Source organism: Lolium perenne, chromosome 3, assembly GCF_019359855.2.
Source record: "Lolium perenne isolate Kyuss_39 chromosome 3, Kyuss_2.0, whole genome shotgun sequence".
Classification (NCBI taxonomy): Eukaryota; Viridiplantae; Streptophyta; class Magnoliopsida; order Poales; family Poaceae; genus Lolium; species Lolium perenne.
In genome coordinates this window covers 335,748,597-335,767,367 of record NC_067246.2, presented here as the reverse complement: position 1 = coordinate 335,767,367, position 18,771 = coordinate 335,748,597, and the positions used below count along the sequence as shown (strand labels likewise).

General features: G+C 42.3%; 1 protein-coding gene across 1 annotated transcript; it reads right to left on the bottom strand.

Moving 5' to 3' along the window:
- Nucleotides 1–1,976: 1,976 nt before the first annotated feature.
- LOC127345913 (callose synthase 3) lies at nt 1,977–17,373 on the bottom strand. Its single transcript, XM_051372434.2, has 42 exons — nt 16,909–17,373; nt 16,244–16,344; nt 15,923–16,047; nt 15,741–15,834; nt 15,466–15,576; nt 15,260–15,376; nt 15,047–15,139; nt 14,858–14,949; nt 14,604–14,730; nt 13,307–13,444; nt 13,143–13,219; nt 12,955–13,054; nt 12,314–12,436; nt 12,067–12,181; nt 11,282–11,616; nt 11,150–11,202; nt 11,007–11,067; nt 10,314–10,395; nt 10,119–10,168; nt 9,881–9,967; nt 9,563–9,688; nt 9,338–9,441; nt 9,172–9,256; nt 8,929–9,089; nt 8,724–8,847; nt 8,553–8,650; nt 7,977–8,112; nt 7,738–7,889; nt 7,506–7,615; nt 7,279–7,404; nt 7,067–7,135; nt 6,812–6,986; nt 6,152–6,296; nt 5,572–5,691; nt 5,379–5,497; nt 5,183–5,266; nt 4,186–4,298; nt 3,878–4,107; nt 2,997–3,794; nt 2,851–2,901; nt 2,506–2,691; nt 1,977–2,422 (listed from the first exon to the last, which is right to left on the bottom strand). Exons 1-42 carry the CDS (start codon nt 17,156–17,158, stop codon nt 2,174–2,176), a joined length of 5,892 nt encoding a protein of 1,963 aa, XP_051228394.1. The 5' UTR covers nt 17,159–17,373; the 3' UTR covers nt 1,977–2,173.
- Nucleotides 17,374–18,771: the final 1,398 nt, after the last annotated feature.

Here is an 18,771-nt window from a genome sequence, read left to right as displayed (position 1 = left end):
GGATAGAAAAATAAATTGGTATCGCGTCTGCGTATATGCACATCAAGGCGCGAGTTGACCAACCTCTCATGGTCATGGATTCACCTTCATTTGTTCTGACCCAGTAGTAGACTTTACCTGTTGTTGTCGTTGTACGTTGACAGTTATCACGAACACAACACTGCATCGATCGGTGACCCGTTTCCGCACCAGGCACGAAGCTCACCTCGATCTCTGATTTTTGTCTGGTGTCATCACATAAATACTGCGAAAGTTCATCTATATAGTATTCTGTCTTCTTACAGCACATGTCAAGTAAAATAATGCAAGCACACTAGCTAATCCTAGTGAAGTTGCTAGGGCCAGTTTAGTTTTCGCTTACCCATTTCTCGTGCTCAGATCAAAAATCACGTGTTTGATTGCCCACTGGAAAAAAAACATCGCTTCTTAAGCACCTTAAAAGTGAGAAACTTCTACTGCCTAGGTGATTATTTGCTCTAGAACTTGTTCCGTGAGGCACACTCACATCTTACCGTTTCGCACAACTTTCATGTTGTAAGTTTCCATTTTAACTCTCGCAGATGAGTAGATCTACAACAGAAAAGTTTCAACATATGAAAGTTGTGTGAAACGTTAAGTTGAAGCTACTGCTCAGAGAAAATTTCAAATGATTTGCCGAAATTCATCAAAAAACTCCAAACATGAACACGAAATAGAAGTTTCCAGGCATACGTTGTTTGTAGGGCTAAGTTACACAAAGAGGAAAAATCTCATGCGAGCAACCAAACTCACCCCTAGTGAGGTTGACATGATACTTGTTTCTGTTTCTGCACTTGCCTCTTCTTTGCGGCAACACATAAATTTTCACTTTATTAAACGTGGAGCCCATTTCAATACCACGTCTATTTGAAAAATAAAAATCAGTTTTACATGCAAGCAGGGGCCGCGGCCGGCAGCGGCTGAGCGGCGATTGGTGGCGGACGGCTGTGGGGCGCGGGGGGGAGGAGCCTCCGCCGCCGCCCGGGAGGGCGGCGGGCGAGGGAGGTGGCGGGTTAGGGTTAGAGGATTTGGGCGGCGAAGAGTAAGTATCTGTGGCACACTCACATCTCACTGTTTCGCACAACTTTCATGTTGTAAGTTTTCCATTTCAATTCTCGCAGATGAGTAGATCTACAACAGCTGAACATATGAAAGTTGTGTGAAACGGTAAGTCGGATCTGCTACTTGAAGAAAAAAATTTAAATGATTTTACAAAATTCGACAAGAAATAGAAATTCAAACACCCAACGAAACCAGAAACTGATCACTGGAATGAAATTACAACATCGAGGCACATCTTTTCATGTAGAGCTCATTTTAAACCGAAACATGGGTGGGTAGAATTAGTTTACTTAAACACAATACACCTCAACGTCTATGTAACCAATTTTCATTTCTATTTTGCTCCTGAGCTGTGATCAAACGTAGTGCATAACATGGCATAAGTCAAGTTTCCACGCATATAGTGTGTGTAGGGCTAAGTTACACAAAGAGGATGGCACCCGCTGCAGCATTAGCATTGCCCACCTCAGTATCATTCTTCAGCACAGGCTGCAGCATTAGCATTACCCATCTCAGAATCATTCTTGGAGAATGCATTGTCATTGATGGTTCTTTCGATGATAAAGGAAGGGCAGAGGCAGGGATGATACTTCGAGATTCAAACGGCTTTGTGGGTAGAACTGGAATGAGTACTGCTTGTTGGGTACGCCATACTCCAGAAGTTGTAACACAGCTAGAGCTAGCTGACTGTAACCCTATGATTGAGTAATAAAAAGAATTAGTCACCCACAAAAAATACTGTAAACCGTGCCCCGTCTTCAGAGCTGGAGAGTTAGACGCTATCTTCTTCAGTGTTTCGACTAAACATGGAAAATATTCCATCTAGTCTAGAAAACACAAGACAGAACAAACTTTGCTGATGGAGAAAGGTCAGTCAGCTGATGGAGCTACTGCGATTGATCAATCAGAATGGGCCTTTCTCTGCTATCTCCAATTAATACAGATCATGATTCTCCACTGGAACCAGCGCCAGCAGTCATCGACAATACACATAATGCTCATACTCACTACAACCGGGGTTGCTACACAATATCACAACCGCTACAGTTGACATTCCTACTGCTACCACCGACTAATCCCTGTTCCAAGCCAATTACTCCTTGTTCCGAGCCGCCCGGTCCTTCTTGTGCCCACCAAGGATCCTGGAGATCTGCAGGCCCCTGCTAAACGCCTGGTTGAACAGCATCCGGGTCTGGAACTCCGACACGAATGGGAACCACGCCAGGAACGCGATCGGGGTGAAGAGCAGGAGCCCCATGATGATCTCATAGCCACGCGCCAGCGCCCGGATCGAGCCCCACAGCCCGACCTTAAGGATCGCCGGCTTGATGGCCTGCGCAACCTGTTGGTTCAAATATATGTATTAAGACCACCGCAGTAGAGTGCAAAGAGATCACCGAAAGTAGGAGGATCATGAGAGCTTACCAGGAGCAGGCCCCACCCTGTCGGCATGAAGGCGAGGATGCACACGAATATGTCCTGGACCGTCATGTGGGCGATAGCGATCAGGATTATCACGATGGAGATGAATGTGATGAATATCAGCCCCTTGATCAGCCGGAACACCAGCTGGAACTCCGCACTGAATTTCCGCCTCCCAACCGATACACCCTGTATTAAATGAGAATCAGTCAACAGTTTGAGCATGCCAAGTCTGTATAGCAGCTACACTGCTACAGGCTCCAACAAATAGCCTTTACATGTTACCGATGCATGGACAATTAAATTGAGGGCTGAAGGTAAAATGAACGGGCAGTAGATCTTGTTTACCTTCATCACCAGCAAAATCACAAAGATAACAACCCACGACAAGCAATAAACCTGAAAAGGGCATTAAACAACGTTCGTGACCACAGTACAGACACAGCTCTGATCAGACCCACATCATGCAACACTGAAAGAGCTCAGCAAATTACCAGCACGCTCTTGGTGTGTGTGGTGATCTTCAGATGATAAACAAGCCCATACTGGTAGATAAAGAAGCGTGCTGCGAGCACTATCTCTAGAACAGTGCCACGCTTTCCAGAATATTTAAGAGGCTCATGCTCCTTCTCCCACCATGACTCCCAGCTCTTCTCAGGTGACACACCGATACCCCCACGGTTGCTGATCCACTTGTTCCAGTCCGTCCAGTCATCCACAATCTTCTGCCACTCAAACCCAGAAGGGTTAAACAGAAACGGCGCAAAGAGCCAGGTGACAACCATAAACCACATGGAGAACGTGATGAAGATGTACGCAATCGCTCCTCGATACGACTGCCCGAAGATTTCAAACACAATAAGCAAAATCATCAGTTCAATGCCCTTGACAAAGTGGCTCCGTGAGTACAGCCGATAGTTCTCAGCAAACTTCGCATGGAATACCACGAATCCGCGCCCAGTAGCTCTGTACTCTGCCCCTCCATGGAGCAGCGTCTTCCCGTAGTAGTGGGTTTTGGTCCCAAGAGAGAATGTGAAGAACACAGATGCTAACTGAAGCTGCATAAGCACAAAGTCGCTCAATGCAGTTCTGAATCCTCTCTCCAGACCAATTTCCATCATCATAGGGAGTGCCATCAGGAACCCAAGCTGCACAAAGGACTGTGAAGCAAGAGCGACCTGGAGAGGATCATTGCGTTTAAACTTTCTTCCAGTGGATAGTGCTTCATCAAGGCCACTAAGGACGAGATACAGGCGCCCATATAGGAATACATACACAGTCCATACCGTAATCTGGAAAGGTAACAGAAAAACTGTAAAGGTCAGAATTAACCAATGGCTGAACAAAGTAAGGAAGTCCAGGGCGAAGACAGTACCATTGTGCTGAAGTAAAAGCCAATGGTAGTATAGTAGCACGACAGCATTCTGAAGAAATCAAAACGATGTCCAAGTCGGTAGATGTCACGGCTCAGTGTTTGTTCCCCATTACCATATGCTATTTTCGCCTCAAATAGTGAAATTTGATTGAGACCAACGTCTCTTCCCTTGCCAACTTGCATGTACTCATGATGTGTAACGTTTCCTTCACGCAAAGTTGAATTGAATCCTGACATAGAAAAAACAGTCTTGCTATTAGCATAATATTTTGAGGAACCATACAGCTAGCAAAGATTTGATAGCATACCAGCAAATATGTCCTCACTAAGATTGATAATCTTAGATGCTTTGCTTACACCACCCCTTGTGAGGTGGAAAAGTCGATCAAAGATATCAGGGTGACCATAATGAAATCGAACCCTGCAAATAATGTTCAGGGAAACAAATCACAAAGAGGCTTTCTTTAAAATTTCTTCAGGAAAAAAGTATCGAGTTAGTAGTGAACAGTTATGCTGACGAAAGACACAAACCCAAGCAGCCTACTGAGCTGAATAAACAAAACCTAGCACTTAATTGAATATTACAATGAAGTTTCATTAATTCCAGAATTAATAACTTCTGAATTCGTAGAAAGAAACATACTCCCTCCGGTCCGAAAAAAGTGTCGGACGACATAGTATAATTACATTTTACAGTAAACCCCTTTTAAATTAATCAAAAGAAGAACTAGCCAAGATCAGCAACCAACCACGAACAGAATAGCGCCCGTGCAGCAAGGGAAAGAACCTCAGCACCATCGGTTCAGCCGGCACCCAACTCCTCGTCTCGATCCCGTCAGATCCCATCCTCTGCGGCGGCGAGGAGCAGAGCCCCCTCACGGGCACGGGTCACCAGAACCAGAGCGGGCAGGCCGTCGGCAGGCGGCGGCCGGTGACCAGCGCGGGGATCTGGGCCGCTCGTGGCTGCGGCCGGTGGCCGGCGCAGGGATCTGGGCCGCGCGCGGCTGCGGCGGCTTTGGGGAGGAGGTTGGTGTGGGTGGGGATGGGCGGACGCGGCTTTGAGGAGAGAGGTGGGAGGAAGACGTACTGAGATGGGCGAAGTCAACGATGACTGTTTAGTTGATTCAGCTGGGGAGTGCGGGTTGACGATAGATAAAGCTCGAGGGTGTGTTTGCAAAAACGCATTTCAGACACTTATTTCGGATCGGAGGGAGTACAAAAAATGAGTAAATGGAAGTATTGAACTTATGAATGTCATGAACTATATTGTGATTTGAATCGTAGATCCATAAAATGTTAAGTTACCTCAAAGGATTGGCAAGTACACGTTGTCCGATTGTCACAAAACTCGTTTCTTGGTTCGACATGAACCAAGCAAGAGAAGAAACACTACAAAAGCAAGCATGAGATTATAAAAATAATAATTATCCAAGTAGGGAAAGGCTACAGGTCACAAAATGATCATAATTTAAAGGGTGAAGGGCCAGTCAGTAACATATACCTGCCAGTGAATATGTGTTCTCTCACACCAAGTATTGATGGATACCTCACACCATCGTGTTTCTTTGTAAACTCTTGCAGCAGATTTCTCATTTTCAGAGTCTCTTCCATATAATGCTCCTGTTGTGGAAGCAAGACATAACTAAATGGGCCAAAAAATACTAGCAGGATAAGAGCAACCAATGATGCATTACCTGATTCATGTCTATAGTTTGTAGGCCTTCCCCCCGAGTAAAAATTATCGCATGGTTTTGATTTTCTGGTTTTCCTTCACCCAACATAGCATTACCTGGAAGTTTTATCCTGTATATGTCCTACACAGCAAATGATGATGCAAGGTAAATAAGTTGATATCATTCGGCACCACTGAGGTAAGAAAATGCACCCCTTCCATATAGGGACATTTATTGTGCATCTACTACATACTTTAGCATACCATGTATGTAAAAATATAATAGCTGGTTCCTTAGATTCTTTCTTCTGCATACTACATTTTTTTAGAAACATTCAAACATTGCAGCATGGTTAATCTGCTCAATGAACCTACAGCGACCTAACATACATAGATATTTATAACCTCACACGACATATGCCATGAAAATTCAGCTACACGAGCCAAAAATAGAAAAAAAGTGTTTGGATGCAATTCTATAATGAGTATCTGAGTATTACAGACTAACAGAAAAATTATGAAGGAACTAAGTGGTTAGAAACATATACAGAATGATTGTCTTAGGCATAATCAACATTGAACTAAAGGCTATTTCATGGTACCTGATCAAGTTTCTGACCAGGATCATCAGGCTTGGTTACAGCTGCCTTCACCAATGCTGAGTAGTAAACCTTTTCTATCTTCTTGCTCCTATCTTTGCTTGGCTCTTCAACTTCATCAATATAGGCGACCCGAAGTGATGGATAACTGAAAAATAAAGTTTTCTTTTGAATCAAGGATGAAGTGCAGAGTTTGGATACCATTATACTCATAGAATGTACTGCAATAATCAATATTGACAAAACTAAGAATGAAAATATTAAGTTGTATCATAGAATACCAGTGCTAGCATGTCAAAATTAGATTAGGACATAGCAGCATACAAAAAGATATCTTGTATACAGTCATGGAAAACGGACAATCTACTACATGTATAAGAAGTAAGAAGTTGAGAAATGTAGGTGTAATACTTGTGTCCTGAGACAATCCTGCAACCTAACACAATTTTCTACTGTTTGACTACATATCATAATCCATTTTCTGTGTGGAGTACTTCGCAATAAATTATGCCAGTTGAGATGCGCCAGAGAAAGGAATTAGAGGACATCCAACTATTTAGGATGAATTCAAGAAGTGAGGAGATGATATCCCAATGAAACGATTGACAAGGAAAATTTATAATAATAGTCTCTGCAGAGCTTTATTCTTGAATCGGTACTTACGTTGTCATGAGTCTCAGAATATCCTGGGCACGAGCATCGCCAGACCGTTTCTGGATACCATATTGCTGGCATGATACAACATATGTAAACTTCATGTCAGCTATAGCTTTGCATTGAGTCAATAATGGTGATTCATCAGATAATATGTCTGCAGCTCTGAAGCCTTCCATAAGATCTGAGGAAAGCAGGAAAACCAGTTAACATCTGCGTTCAGAATCACTGAATAAGTATACAAGCTCAGTTACGTAGAAATACCATCCTCTCTGGCCATATCAAGAAAAGACTGAAGCACCAAAGCTTGTCTGTAGTACATCATGCCTCTTACTGTAAGGTTGTACAAAAATTATTAAAGCAGACAAAATACCAAACAAGAATCATGCACAGTAATATTTGTTTTCCAGTTCTAAGAGAAATATTTTTCGTCAGGGAAATATAGCGCCTATGACAGGTGAGGCAAAGGGGGATACCAGTTCTCGTCAAAGTTTGGCCCCTATACGATGCCCAAAGGCGAAGCTCATCTTCCAATTGTTCAGTCTCACGGAGTTCCTCTTCACCCTTGCATTGAACCCTTTCAAGGAAATTTTTCCATTCATCTGCAAAAGAGAGGAGAGGCAAGCATGAGTTCGATGTTCAGAAGACCAGATTACTAGTGCTTGTTCAGAAGAGGGAATTCTTTTGACATTCATGGATGTACCAGGGTAGATTTTTTGCAGGTAGAAAAGGATAGAAACCCCATCCTCGTTCTGGTCTTCTAGTGCTTGTGAAGAGAAAAGAACGTCTTCTTTGTAGTAAGGAGTCAAGACACTGCAGTACACAAGTCGTTCCATCAATGGGCGCCAAGTCAAAAGCTAACCCAGATACAGTACACAATGAATCAACAAACATAGTACAATACATAATAAATTTTAGAGAGAAGAAACACTTACGAGAAGGGCAGCATGTGCCTCACTTTTGGAGCACGTGGCATCTCCATAAAAAGGGAATTGGCAAAGAAAGATATCCTCCTTCTAGCATCCAGGTTTGTAGGAACATCCATAGCAGATTCCTTCACTGTGAGCAGAAGGTGAAGCCTTTTTATCTGAAACAAAGAACATGAGCACAAATCTTAGAAGCTTGGCTTTAATAGCAAGTGTTCAAACAAACAAAAAACAATAAGAAACATAACCTTCTCATGCCATGAATGTGATTCCTTTACAGGAAATTCAATAGCTTTAGTGAACAATTGTTCCTGTTCCTGTTGATCAAGTGGTGTAATTCCTTCATGTTTCCTGTTACTTCCACCATGTACCGTTTCCAGTAGCCTGATCAAGAATTACCAATACATATAAGTAATGAAAAAACAACAAAAAGAACAACCAAGAATCTAAAGCATGTGATTTCCAAAGAAATCGGTTCAACAACCTGGCATGTGGCTGATGGTAAATCATGCATAGAAAGTGAACTATCGCAAGTAAGAAAAATCTATTAACTGGGAAGAATATACACCGTACAGGAAGTGAGCACTCACTAAGGTCTAAGGGTAATATGTGCTGATGAGCCAGTTGCTTGCACATGTGTGCAGCATGTGTACGTGTGCGCAACACCTTACTCTCTATATAGAAAGAAGGGCATACTGCTAATTTTTAAAGTATAATGATACTTAGGTCTTTCACACACTGAGTTGTGTGTGCAATACCCTATACTCTATATATAGAGGTCATGCTGCTAGTTTCTACAGTAGAATGATAGTAAGGTTTCTCACCCACTGAGTTGTTCATCCATTATATCCCTAGTAACCACCTCGAGCATATCCTGGAACAAAATGATGACCTGACCCCGGTCTTCTTTGTTATTCTTTTGCTGCACGGAAAGAATGAGAATTAGGTGACATACAAATTAATCATGAGCTGAACCATGATCACTAATTCTATACCAGTATGTCAAGCAGCTCGATAAACTTCTTGCTCAGGGTAGGTAGATTACTCATGTTCAGCTCCTTTATCAGGGTTTCTTCTGCTATATGATCATCCACCACTTTAAAAATCTTTTCTATGAATCTGAAATGTATGTCAAGAAGTTTGTTCAGAATAAAGAAGTCAATATTGAATCACATTTAAGAATGACAATGTAGAACATACTCTCTTTCCCTTAGACCAAGAACTAAAGCATATATGATGTTTTTGAATGAAGCATAGCATTCCTTGATAGCATAAGTAAAATATGGATCCGACTTCATCCTTTTCATTAGATCACGATCTTTTCCTCCACTGTCTGCTGCCATATCCAATGCTATTGGAATCTGAAATACAGTTAAGGAAATAAAATGAAACCATGGCACAATTCACCAAAATAACAAGCAGAAATTGAATGAGAATATGTACCTTGCTAGCGAGCAGGAAAGGTGGCCATTGGATTATATCCATTTCACGATCTTTGCAGTATGGAACAAGTAACAAGTCCTTCTCCCTGACCAAAAGACAATAAACAGATCAGTAAAAGTTCAAAGGAAGGCATTAAAAATGTAAGGGTAGACGTCAGATGCCACACCTATTATCTATCAAGTCTTCCTCGCGGAAGCTTGTGATAATTAGATTCCAAATCTGAGCAAATCTTGCAGCTATTTTCTCTTCTTCTTTGCCATCCTCGGGTTTCTAAAGTAACTTAAACATGTCAGATGAGAGCATAGAAAAAATTAAGACATTGCTTTCTCATGGCAGAATATCTACACCTAATGTTGTCTCACATAAGATGTCCAAATCAAGAAATATATACCTGAGAAGGTTTACTGGAGAAAGCGGAGCGGAATCCTCTCCTCTTTGACTCATTTGGAATCAAGTGATCGTTGAAAGCCTCCGGCAAAGATTCGAAACGAGATCTTAGCATTCCTAGGGTCCGTATCTGTTTTAGTGAAACAAACAGCATACTCTGTAAGCTACTTTGTTCTCTTGTACAATAATCCACACAGGAGCACAATTGGATCCAGAAATACGGGTTTAGCTAAGAACAGTTTCACATACTGTCATACTGATGCAGACCTAAAAGGACAAAGCTATTGAACAATGAAGTAGGATATTGGTCGGTTTTACTAACCTCACCAAGACGACGACATGCCCCATAGATACCACCAACTAACGTTGAGAAAATTGCATACCATATTTGGGTATCCATGAAATAGACCTGAACCATTAAACCAGGGAGAGTCAAAATAGGAAGAACAACTTGTTCTGTTCCATTACCTCCGTTCCAAAACTAGCTTTCTAAAAAGGCTTATATTTTTGAATGGAGGTAGTAATTTCTAAGCAATGAAGAGGACAGACAGAATACATACAAGAATGATAGGAGCCCAAAGTGCAATGACAACACCAATATTGTTCTTTGCTGCAGATAAAAACAAATTAAGGACATGTTAAAAAAGATTTTAAAAAACAGCATTTCCAGGGAGAGGAAACATGTGGAGATGCCACTCAGGAGAGAGAGAGAGAGAGAGAGAGAGAGAGAGAGAGAGAGAGAGAGAGAGAGAGACCATGTGGGAAAAACTCATGCCACTGAAACGTTGTTATTGGTGTCTTCATTATATCTTTTGTTGGTTGCACAAGTGGCTTGATCTGCAGGTCAGGCATATGAGCAACAAATTTACTCCATAATACAAGCAAGAGGTCATCTACGAGCAATGGGGAACGATACAGGTTTCTTTTCCTAGCCCCAAAAACTTTAAAAGGATAAAATTTCCCTTCAAATGGCTAGCTATAGTTCGATAGCATGTATAGAGTTTAATCACTTATGGACATGCAGGGACCTAAACATGCAGTCACTTATTTAAGTTTATATTGCTCTTATTTAAGTTTATATTGCTCTTGGACATGAATAGTTTTGACCTAAGTATGTCACTTGTGGACATGCAGGGACCTAAACATGCAGTCACTTATTTAAGTTTATCTTGCTCTTGGACATGCATAGTTTTGACCTAAGTATGTCACTTGTGCAAGATATAAATGCCCCAAGCTCACGGAATTGCAGTGCAATTTTCTTTGCAAATACACGCCATGTCAAAACTAAGTTATGATGAGTTATATAATTGTGAGTTCTATACTATTGACCTTAGGAGTTGGGTTTATGTAATTGCCAAAACACCTCACATATTCCACTCTAAGAATGCAGAAATATACTCAGATGCCATGTCTAGCAAAATGTTGATGAAATCAGTTACGAATAATACCTCCACGTAGAAGCTCACTACCAATTTTGTGGCCAAAAGAAGGACCCAGAACATTGAATACCTAGAAAAGCAACAATGCTTAGAAAGAGAATGTGCAAAGCTAATAGAGAAAAGGTAACAGGTGCTTAGATGGGCAAACGTACTTGAAAAGGGAGAATGCGCCTTCATGCATTCCTCTGCCAACAAATAAGCGAGGCTGTAGAATGTTTTACAATTTAGCATAAAAAGGGTGTCAAGAATCAATAGTTTCAATACAACTGCCAGGGGATAATTACCTGCGACCACCACATAATGAAAGTTATGACTTTAAGATTCGATCTCTCAAGAGCTCTCCTCAGGACAGGAAAAAGGAATAATGTGGCTGCCAGCATATTTGGTGCCAAATATATCACAACAGCCAAACCGAATAACGATGACTGCTTCTGCCCATCACCGAACCAACCTTTGATTGTTCTAGCAACACCACCAGGATTCTCCAAGGCGTATGCATAAGTTACTGGTAAAACTACAACCCAAGCAGCTCCTGATAGTAATTTTAAGATATACCGAAGTTTAACAGCGAAAGACATGCTGTTTCTCGCTTTCCAGCTCAAGACAATGTCCAGAATTGCTGCATCAAAATACAATTATTAAACCTAACCAGTGATAAATAATGTCTAATTTGTACGAAAAATATTAGATCCTGAACAACCACCATGCTCCTCCGATTTCATGCTACGAATATTATGTTGAGGAAAATAAAATCAAACTGAACAGGAGTACTTTCATCAAGCTTTGTTACAGGATATAGATCATGCACTTGATACTTTGGCTGCGATACCACTGCCTGTAGATCAGCAAAAGCTCATAATGTGCAGAACTTATGCTAGATTTAGGGTAAATGGCGAAGATAACCATTCAAACTATCAAAATTACTATCATGCGTAACCCTCGCCCTATTGGTGGTTTTGCAATCTGATAAGTAACGTGAGGTGTACATAACAGAGGGAGTTAACAAAAAAAAAAGACTAACTGGGAGGTGGGTGGGGGGAGGTGTATTATTGGAGTATTGCCAACATACCTTGACCGAATTTCATTACTGCAGCTGTTATGAATATGCTCAAAACCTGTTTGAACACTCCTGCATCAAAGACATCACTTGGTGTGCCACCATTCCAAGCAATTATGACCATGGCCTGAGTAGAAGAGATTCAATAGAAACAGATAAAAATAAATTCATGCCACCATATGTGGATAAGGAAACAAATAACACCAAAAGTGTAATTGCAAGAACAGGCCCAAGACGAAGATGGGAAATCATAAGAAACCTGTAAAGATAAAATTAAGAAGCTCCACATCCTGTCAAAGCTACGAAAAATGTGCCAAAATGACCGTATCTCAACAAAGTTGACTTTTCCCATCCATTGGTCACTACCAGCTGGTATGTTCTCCTGGAATAGAACAAGAAATATAAATAACAAAAAATACTGAAGAAATAAACTGAAACTTTTATTTGACTTTATTGCAAGGAAAATCTATAAATAACTTTTAACTAACAGAAGTTTTTCTCTAAACTCATCTGAAGACTACCAAAACACATAACCCAGCAAAATTGTCTCAGTTGTGCTGCATAAAAAAATACCTACCCCTGCACTCAACTTACAATCATTTGGATGGGGACAGATTTAACAGAAGCTTATCATAGACCCGGAATCTTTGGAGGTTGGAAAAAATAGAGAAGGGTTATAAACAGGTAGCTTAAATTTACCATCATACTCATTGTTGCACAATAAAAAAAAAGTATCATCTCATGAACAAAACTATGCAGTATGGTATCAACTATCAAATGTTCTATCAGACGTTAAATGCATGCATTTCCCCAAATTACACTATTGAGTTGTTTATTTCAATGTTAGTAGAGGTACTTGATCTCTATGTAAGTAAGCTACATCCATATCAGTGGACTTACTCCACTCATTTGATCACGAGGAGCAAGAGCAAAGTTCGGAGTTTTGAAGAAATCAGCATCAGCTCTCATAGGCCATCCTAGTCGGAAACAATCTCTTGACCTGATAAGGAATGTAAAAAAGTGCATGGGTTTCCAAAAAGAACTGGCTCAAAATATTGTAAGAAAATATCAAATTACATTGTATTTACCAAAAGTACTCATTGAGATCATCATAATTTCTCCAATGTGAGTGTTTTGATTTTATTGTCTTGCTCCGTTCAGCTTCCTATGTAGAAATTCCAAGGGATATAAGTTGAATGTGCTTGAAACTAATACTTAAGGAAGGCTTAAAATGAAAATGAAGAAACCTTACCATCTCTATAATTTTGTAAATTGGAGTGACAACTAACTTAAGGAAGGCTTCTTCTGCACCACCATAGGCTGGTTTAACATTTTCACCAGTCGTTGGGCTCACATTTCCAGCCAACATACCATATAATTCAAAAGCCATCTGCAACGAAATAAAAGAAAGGGCACTAACATCACTTGCCACAAATCATTTCTTCACAAGAGCTAAGGTCTACACCTACAGCTAAGGTCAATGAACACGTCACGGTTGTTAAAAGATGAGGAAGTGCGACACAGCAATAAAATCATCTTTGCCAGCAAAGAAATACTCCCTTCGCCCCAAATTAACTTGCTCAACTTTGTCTAGATACGGAAGTAAATAGACGCATTTTAGTTATAGTACATCCGTATCTAGAAAAAGTTGAGGAAGTTATTTTGGGACGGAAGGAGTATAATGTATTAAATGCAACATTTCGCCCATTTACAATGGCCCAACATACTAAAGGCACGCCTAAAAGAAACAGGAATGTGCAAACATAGGGATTGTTTGAGAACTTTCTTGCTTGGTGTGTACCGGATTACCTTGGAAAGAACTAATATATGCTATCATGTAAAAAACAGTGTTTGATGCTTTAGTGCTTAGAACATGCATAATGCGGCCAAGGTGTCAAGGACTTTTCACCTCGACAGTCTTAGCTAGTGGCTACTGAATAATCAGTGGAGCTATGCACGTAGAAGCCACACTTTGCCTAATGTTGTACTGACATAGTTTGTAGGTAAACTACGGTTTGATGAGAGAGAGAGAGAGAGAGAGAGAGAGAGAGAGAGAGAGAGAGGGAGAGACAGACAGACAGTTTTGCGGGTAAGTCTTTATGCCTCAGATAAGTCACACCCAACAAATACTTTCCCATACACGGAAGTGAATGGAATGTGACTCCTCACAAGATGCCAACCGATTTGTGCAGGTTAGATTTAGATAAGATGTATTTCATTTGAGCCCAAGCTTGTCCTACCAAATATTCATGGTTTTGCTTACCCATGAGTTGGCTAATGTTGGGATGAAAAATATAATATATTAAATTGGCATGCCGCAACCATCCAAACAAATACCAAACTTTTCGTCATGACCAAAAAATTGGTGGGTACATTTCGGCAACAATAAAAACCTACACAGATAGTTTTACTATCGTTTGCGTCAATATTGTTGTAACCAGAAAACCAGATTGAGACATTGTACTCCTTTAAGAGTTTAAAACTCAGTTTGCTGGACCATTATACAGATCACATGTTAGTTAGACAAACAAGAAAAGAATTGGCCATACATGGTGATAGATGTAGCAAAGACACTCTGGCATGAATCTCAAATTGGCCGCCTCGCCCCAGATGAGCAGATAAAGGCCCATGTAGAGAAGCTTGCGCTGTTGTACTTCTTGTTGAATAGTCGGCAGCCTAGAAAAATAAGGATCAACTAATTAGTGAATCAAAGTACCATGAAGAGCTTATAACTGCAGGCCTGGGTTAGATCACATAATCATGACTAACATCTAAAATTTACACTGAAGATCGAACATCATACCATAAGCTGCTTTTGCGGCCAAGGTACTTGCACCATCTCTTGTAGTTTTTAAAGAGCTTCTTCATAACTATATCCAGCGCATGATCATCTAACTGAAAATATTACCAAAAGGAAGTGAGTAAACAAAATCATTACACAAGGATCCATGTGCACACACCTCTCGCACGTGTATTTTGTGAAAGCCAATACCTTTGGTTGTTGCTCAGGTTTGGAAAGCTGCCTTATATGCACGTTGGCAAGCAAGAGTATGAGATGTTCTCTTTGATTGGATACATTATCTTTCTGCAAAGGTGGTGGATGAAGTGAGAGAACATGTATCAGCAGTGGTGGATTTTTGCTGAGGCCAGAGCTCACAAACAGGTCATCAACATGAATACTTGTGATATGAAAGTGGTGGGTAACCTGAAAGCCAAACATAGCTTGCAGCCAATCAAGAAGATCTGCATTCGCCTTCTTTTCATGGTCCTTGGGCCATGGCAGACCCCTTGTGTTACGAAGAGCATAAAAAGCAACTTGTATCTACACATAAGAATCAAACATGGCATGAGTCAGTATTGTTATCATATCAACGTCTCTCCAAAGTATGGCAGGAAGATGAGGATGGGAACCTCAGGATATTGCATAACAGCCTGATGCGCGCTGTCAGGATCGAGCGGGAGGATATTGAAAGGGAGATAGAGCTTTTTCTTCTCCTCGACTAATTTATTAGTTTCCTCAATCTGCAACAATTACAACGGGGGAATGAATGGCGGTGTATTTTTGGTTGTCGTTGAGGAAACGAAACAAACCAAAACAAAATAATTGCAGTATGACAAAAGAAACAAAATGGTGAACACGCTAAGAATCCACCATAGGATAGGAGCAACAGTGAAGTAGGACTCACTGATTGATCAAGTTCTATCTTCTGCGAAACATTGACGGCCTTGAGGACCTCAAACAAGACGGCTGCAGTCTGGTACGCCTTGGTGAGCTGAGCACTGAGCAAGCAAGCAAAATAAGCGGGTGAGGCAAGATACGAGTCAGCAGCATGTGGACACATAGAAGAAGAAAAAGAGTTGTGCTCACCGGTCAGCTTTATCAGCGGCGTTCTGAAGCGCCTGGATGTACTTCTTGTAGTAGTGCTGGTAGAAGCTCTGCATTTCGCGCGCGTCGCTCTGTTTCACCCGCCCCTTCAACGTGGGATCATTTTCCTGAGGAAGCAGGTAGGTAACACGTCAAGCATATGGTAAACATTTAATATGGCACTTGGATTTTGTGCAATTAATCGCACAGGTGTAAGGTAAAAGAGGTGATGGAGCTCTACGAATTAATTGAAGCTACAAAGCCTATAATAGGGCATTGTATTGTAGTAACGCATTTCCATCGCGCGCATGCACACGTACGTACCCTTTCGAGCCTCTGCAGGAGCGCGGTTTTGAACTGGCGAACTCCACGTCCGCTGGAGGTGGGGTCGAGGCGATGCGCCTTCTCGAAGGCGTAGAAGCGACCTGCACAGGAGGACATCCATTGGTCATTCTTGGGTGAGGCAGCAGAGCAAGTGGTAGTACTAGTATGTTCTTTGTGGTGCAGCTAGGGAATTACGCCGACTCCGTCCAAATAAGTCAACTGTTAGCACTGGTCTGTTTTAGGGTGTCTAGGGAATTATGGGCACGCCAAATTAGTTAACTATTATTAGTGTGGTGAGAAAAATAGTAGTAGTGTGTAGGGCATCTAGGGGGGAAATTAGATCAAGGGCATCTAGGGAATTATGGTGACTCCAAATTAGTTGACTATTATTAGTGTAGTGTATGTATGAGGAAGATAGTAGTAGTATTAGTAGTTTGTAGGGCATCTAGGGATTTCTTATTTTAGATCAAGGGAATCTAGGGAATTATGGTCACTCCAGATCAGTTAACTACTATATGTGATGATAGGCCTAGTACTCGCTCATGTGCGTCGTCGTCGTCCGGTGGAGTAGACAGTAGAGTATAATACTAGTAGTATAACACAGTGCCTTGGTAAGTACTCCGCAGTAAACAAAAGAGGAAGAGTGGAGAAGGAAGCAAGCGTACATAGGTAGGCGACGCGCGGGTTGCTCCCCTCGACCTCGTTGGCGACCCGGAGGATGGGCGCGATCTCGACGAGCGAGGAGGGTACGACCTCGCTGTCGAAGATGGAGGACTCGCCGAGGTTCCCCGCGGTCTGGGTGCGCAGGATCCTCCTGCCGCCGCCGCCGCCGGGGGCCGGGGAGGCCGAGGCGTCCCCGCTCCCCCCGCCTCCGCCGCCGCCGGGGCCCGCCCGCCTCCCGGACGAGGACGCCATGCGGTGCTGCTGCTGCTGCTTCTAGCTGCAGCCGGTGCTCCTGCAGCCCGAGGGCATGCCAATGGCGCGCGGGTGCTCCGGTGGGGAAGACGGTGGATGGGGGCAGGTCCGGCGGTGGCGAAACCCTAGATCGGCTGGATTTGGTTGGGGACGGGAGTGATGGTGGTGGGTGCAGCAGTGGAGAGCAGCGCAGAGCTCCTCGTCTCGAAGGAAAGGAAAAGGAGAGGCGAGCTGATCGATAATTCCGGCTCCGCTGCTTTACTCACTTTTCATTTTCACACACCAAACTGACGGAACGGAAACGGGGAAGAAATGGGTGAGACCAAGCTTTTTGAACCCTTTTTTAGCTTAGCTTCGTCATTTTTTCCATTATTATCAGACGACCTGACTACTACTGCTGTCAGTACGCCTTTGCTCTTGGTCGTCCCACTTGTCACTCTACCGGGATTATGTTAAGCTCAGGATACGGCCATTGTCGGCTTTCCTGCTAAATACTTTGTCCGGTAGTAGTACTAAACTCACTTTGGTTATTGCTTGCCTATATCTGGCTGGTGGTGGTGCCTACCAACCAGGCTTTGGCCTCACAAGTTTTGGCTGTGTTCACATTCCAAAATATGTAGTGTGTATTTTATTTAACTGACATACTACCTCTTCTCTCTCGCACCGCTTGCTTTCCCCTCCTCTTCCTCGCCACCGAAATACCAAGCTCGTCGAAGTCTCGCGGACGATGACGAGCCTATAGAGAGCTAGAGGGGAGCAATAGACTTAGGGTCGGGAGGTGCAAGGTCTGGCTTGATGGCGAAGGACTTAGGGTTTGAGGGGTGCAGCTTGTTGGTCCTCATGGATACGCGTGTTATTTTTTTCTCACAAACGAACGGATCGCCACACAAAACCTACGATTTTCAATAAAGGTCATCTTCAATAAACTCAAATTGTCGCACCAAGGCGACACGCACACAATTCCTAAGGAATAATCAGCTTTAACAAGCCACGGTGTGGGCGACAAACTTTGAGTTCGTTGATCGGTTCACCTCCACGCGCGATGTTGGAGTTGTCTCTTGTTCCGTCCTATCTCGTCGTGAGCATTCTTCTTCGGCTGCCTTCGCCAGTGGCATGGGTGTGAATATGTGTATTTATTCCTATTGTATCTCCCCATGCTATCTTTTTTTGTTTGCCATGGACACGTGTAACCATGTCCATCCACCTATACTTTTACCCCTGGTTTCAATCTCGTGGTGCGTCATCAATGGCCATGGTCATGAGACGTTAACACCACATCACATGCATTTATGTTGCCCTCCCTCGGCCATTGGCACAACACAATAGTGGATGTCATCTTATATAATCATCCACAATGTCCAATGTAAAAGCGTCGACTGGCATTCGTAGTATGATGGAGTGTTGACCGTTGTAATGAAAGCACCTTCTAATTCCAAGAGACAAACAAATAGGATATGCCAGCGCCCTTCTAAACTCCGTTAAGAAACTTCGGCGTGCATGTAACCCTATGTACATTGTCTATTGTGCGCATTCGCATGATGACTAGTAAACCGGTGAAATTTAGCAACATTGTGCCATGTGGGGCCTAGTTTTGTGACACTGGTTTTCAACTA

Excerpts from the sequence above, each read along its gene's own strand:
- LOC127345913 (XM_051372434.2), bottom strand. The coding sequence starts at position 17,158 with ATGGCGTCCTCGTCCGGGAGGCGGGCGGGCCCCGGCGGCGGCGGAGGC. Across the intron at positions 8,848-8,928 it reads CTTGGTCTAAGGGAAAGAGA|ATTCATAGAAAAGATTTTTA; the intron begins GTATGTTCTACA and ends CATACATTTCAG. Across the intron at positions 8,651-8,723 it reads TCGAGCTGCTTGACATACTG|CAAAAGAATAACAAAGAAGA; the intron begins GTATAGAATTAG and ends CTTTCCGTGCAG.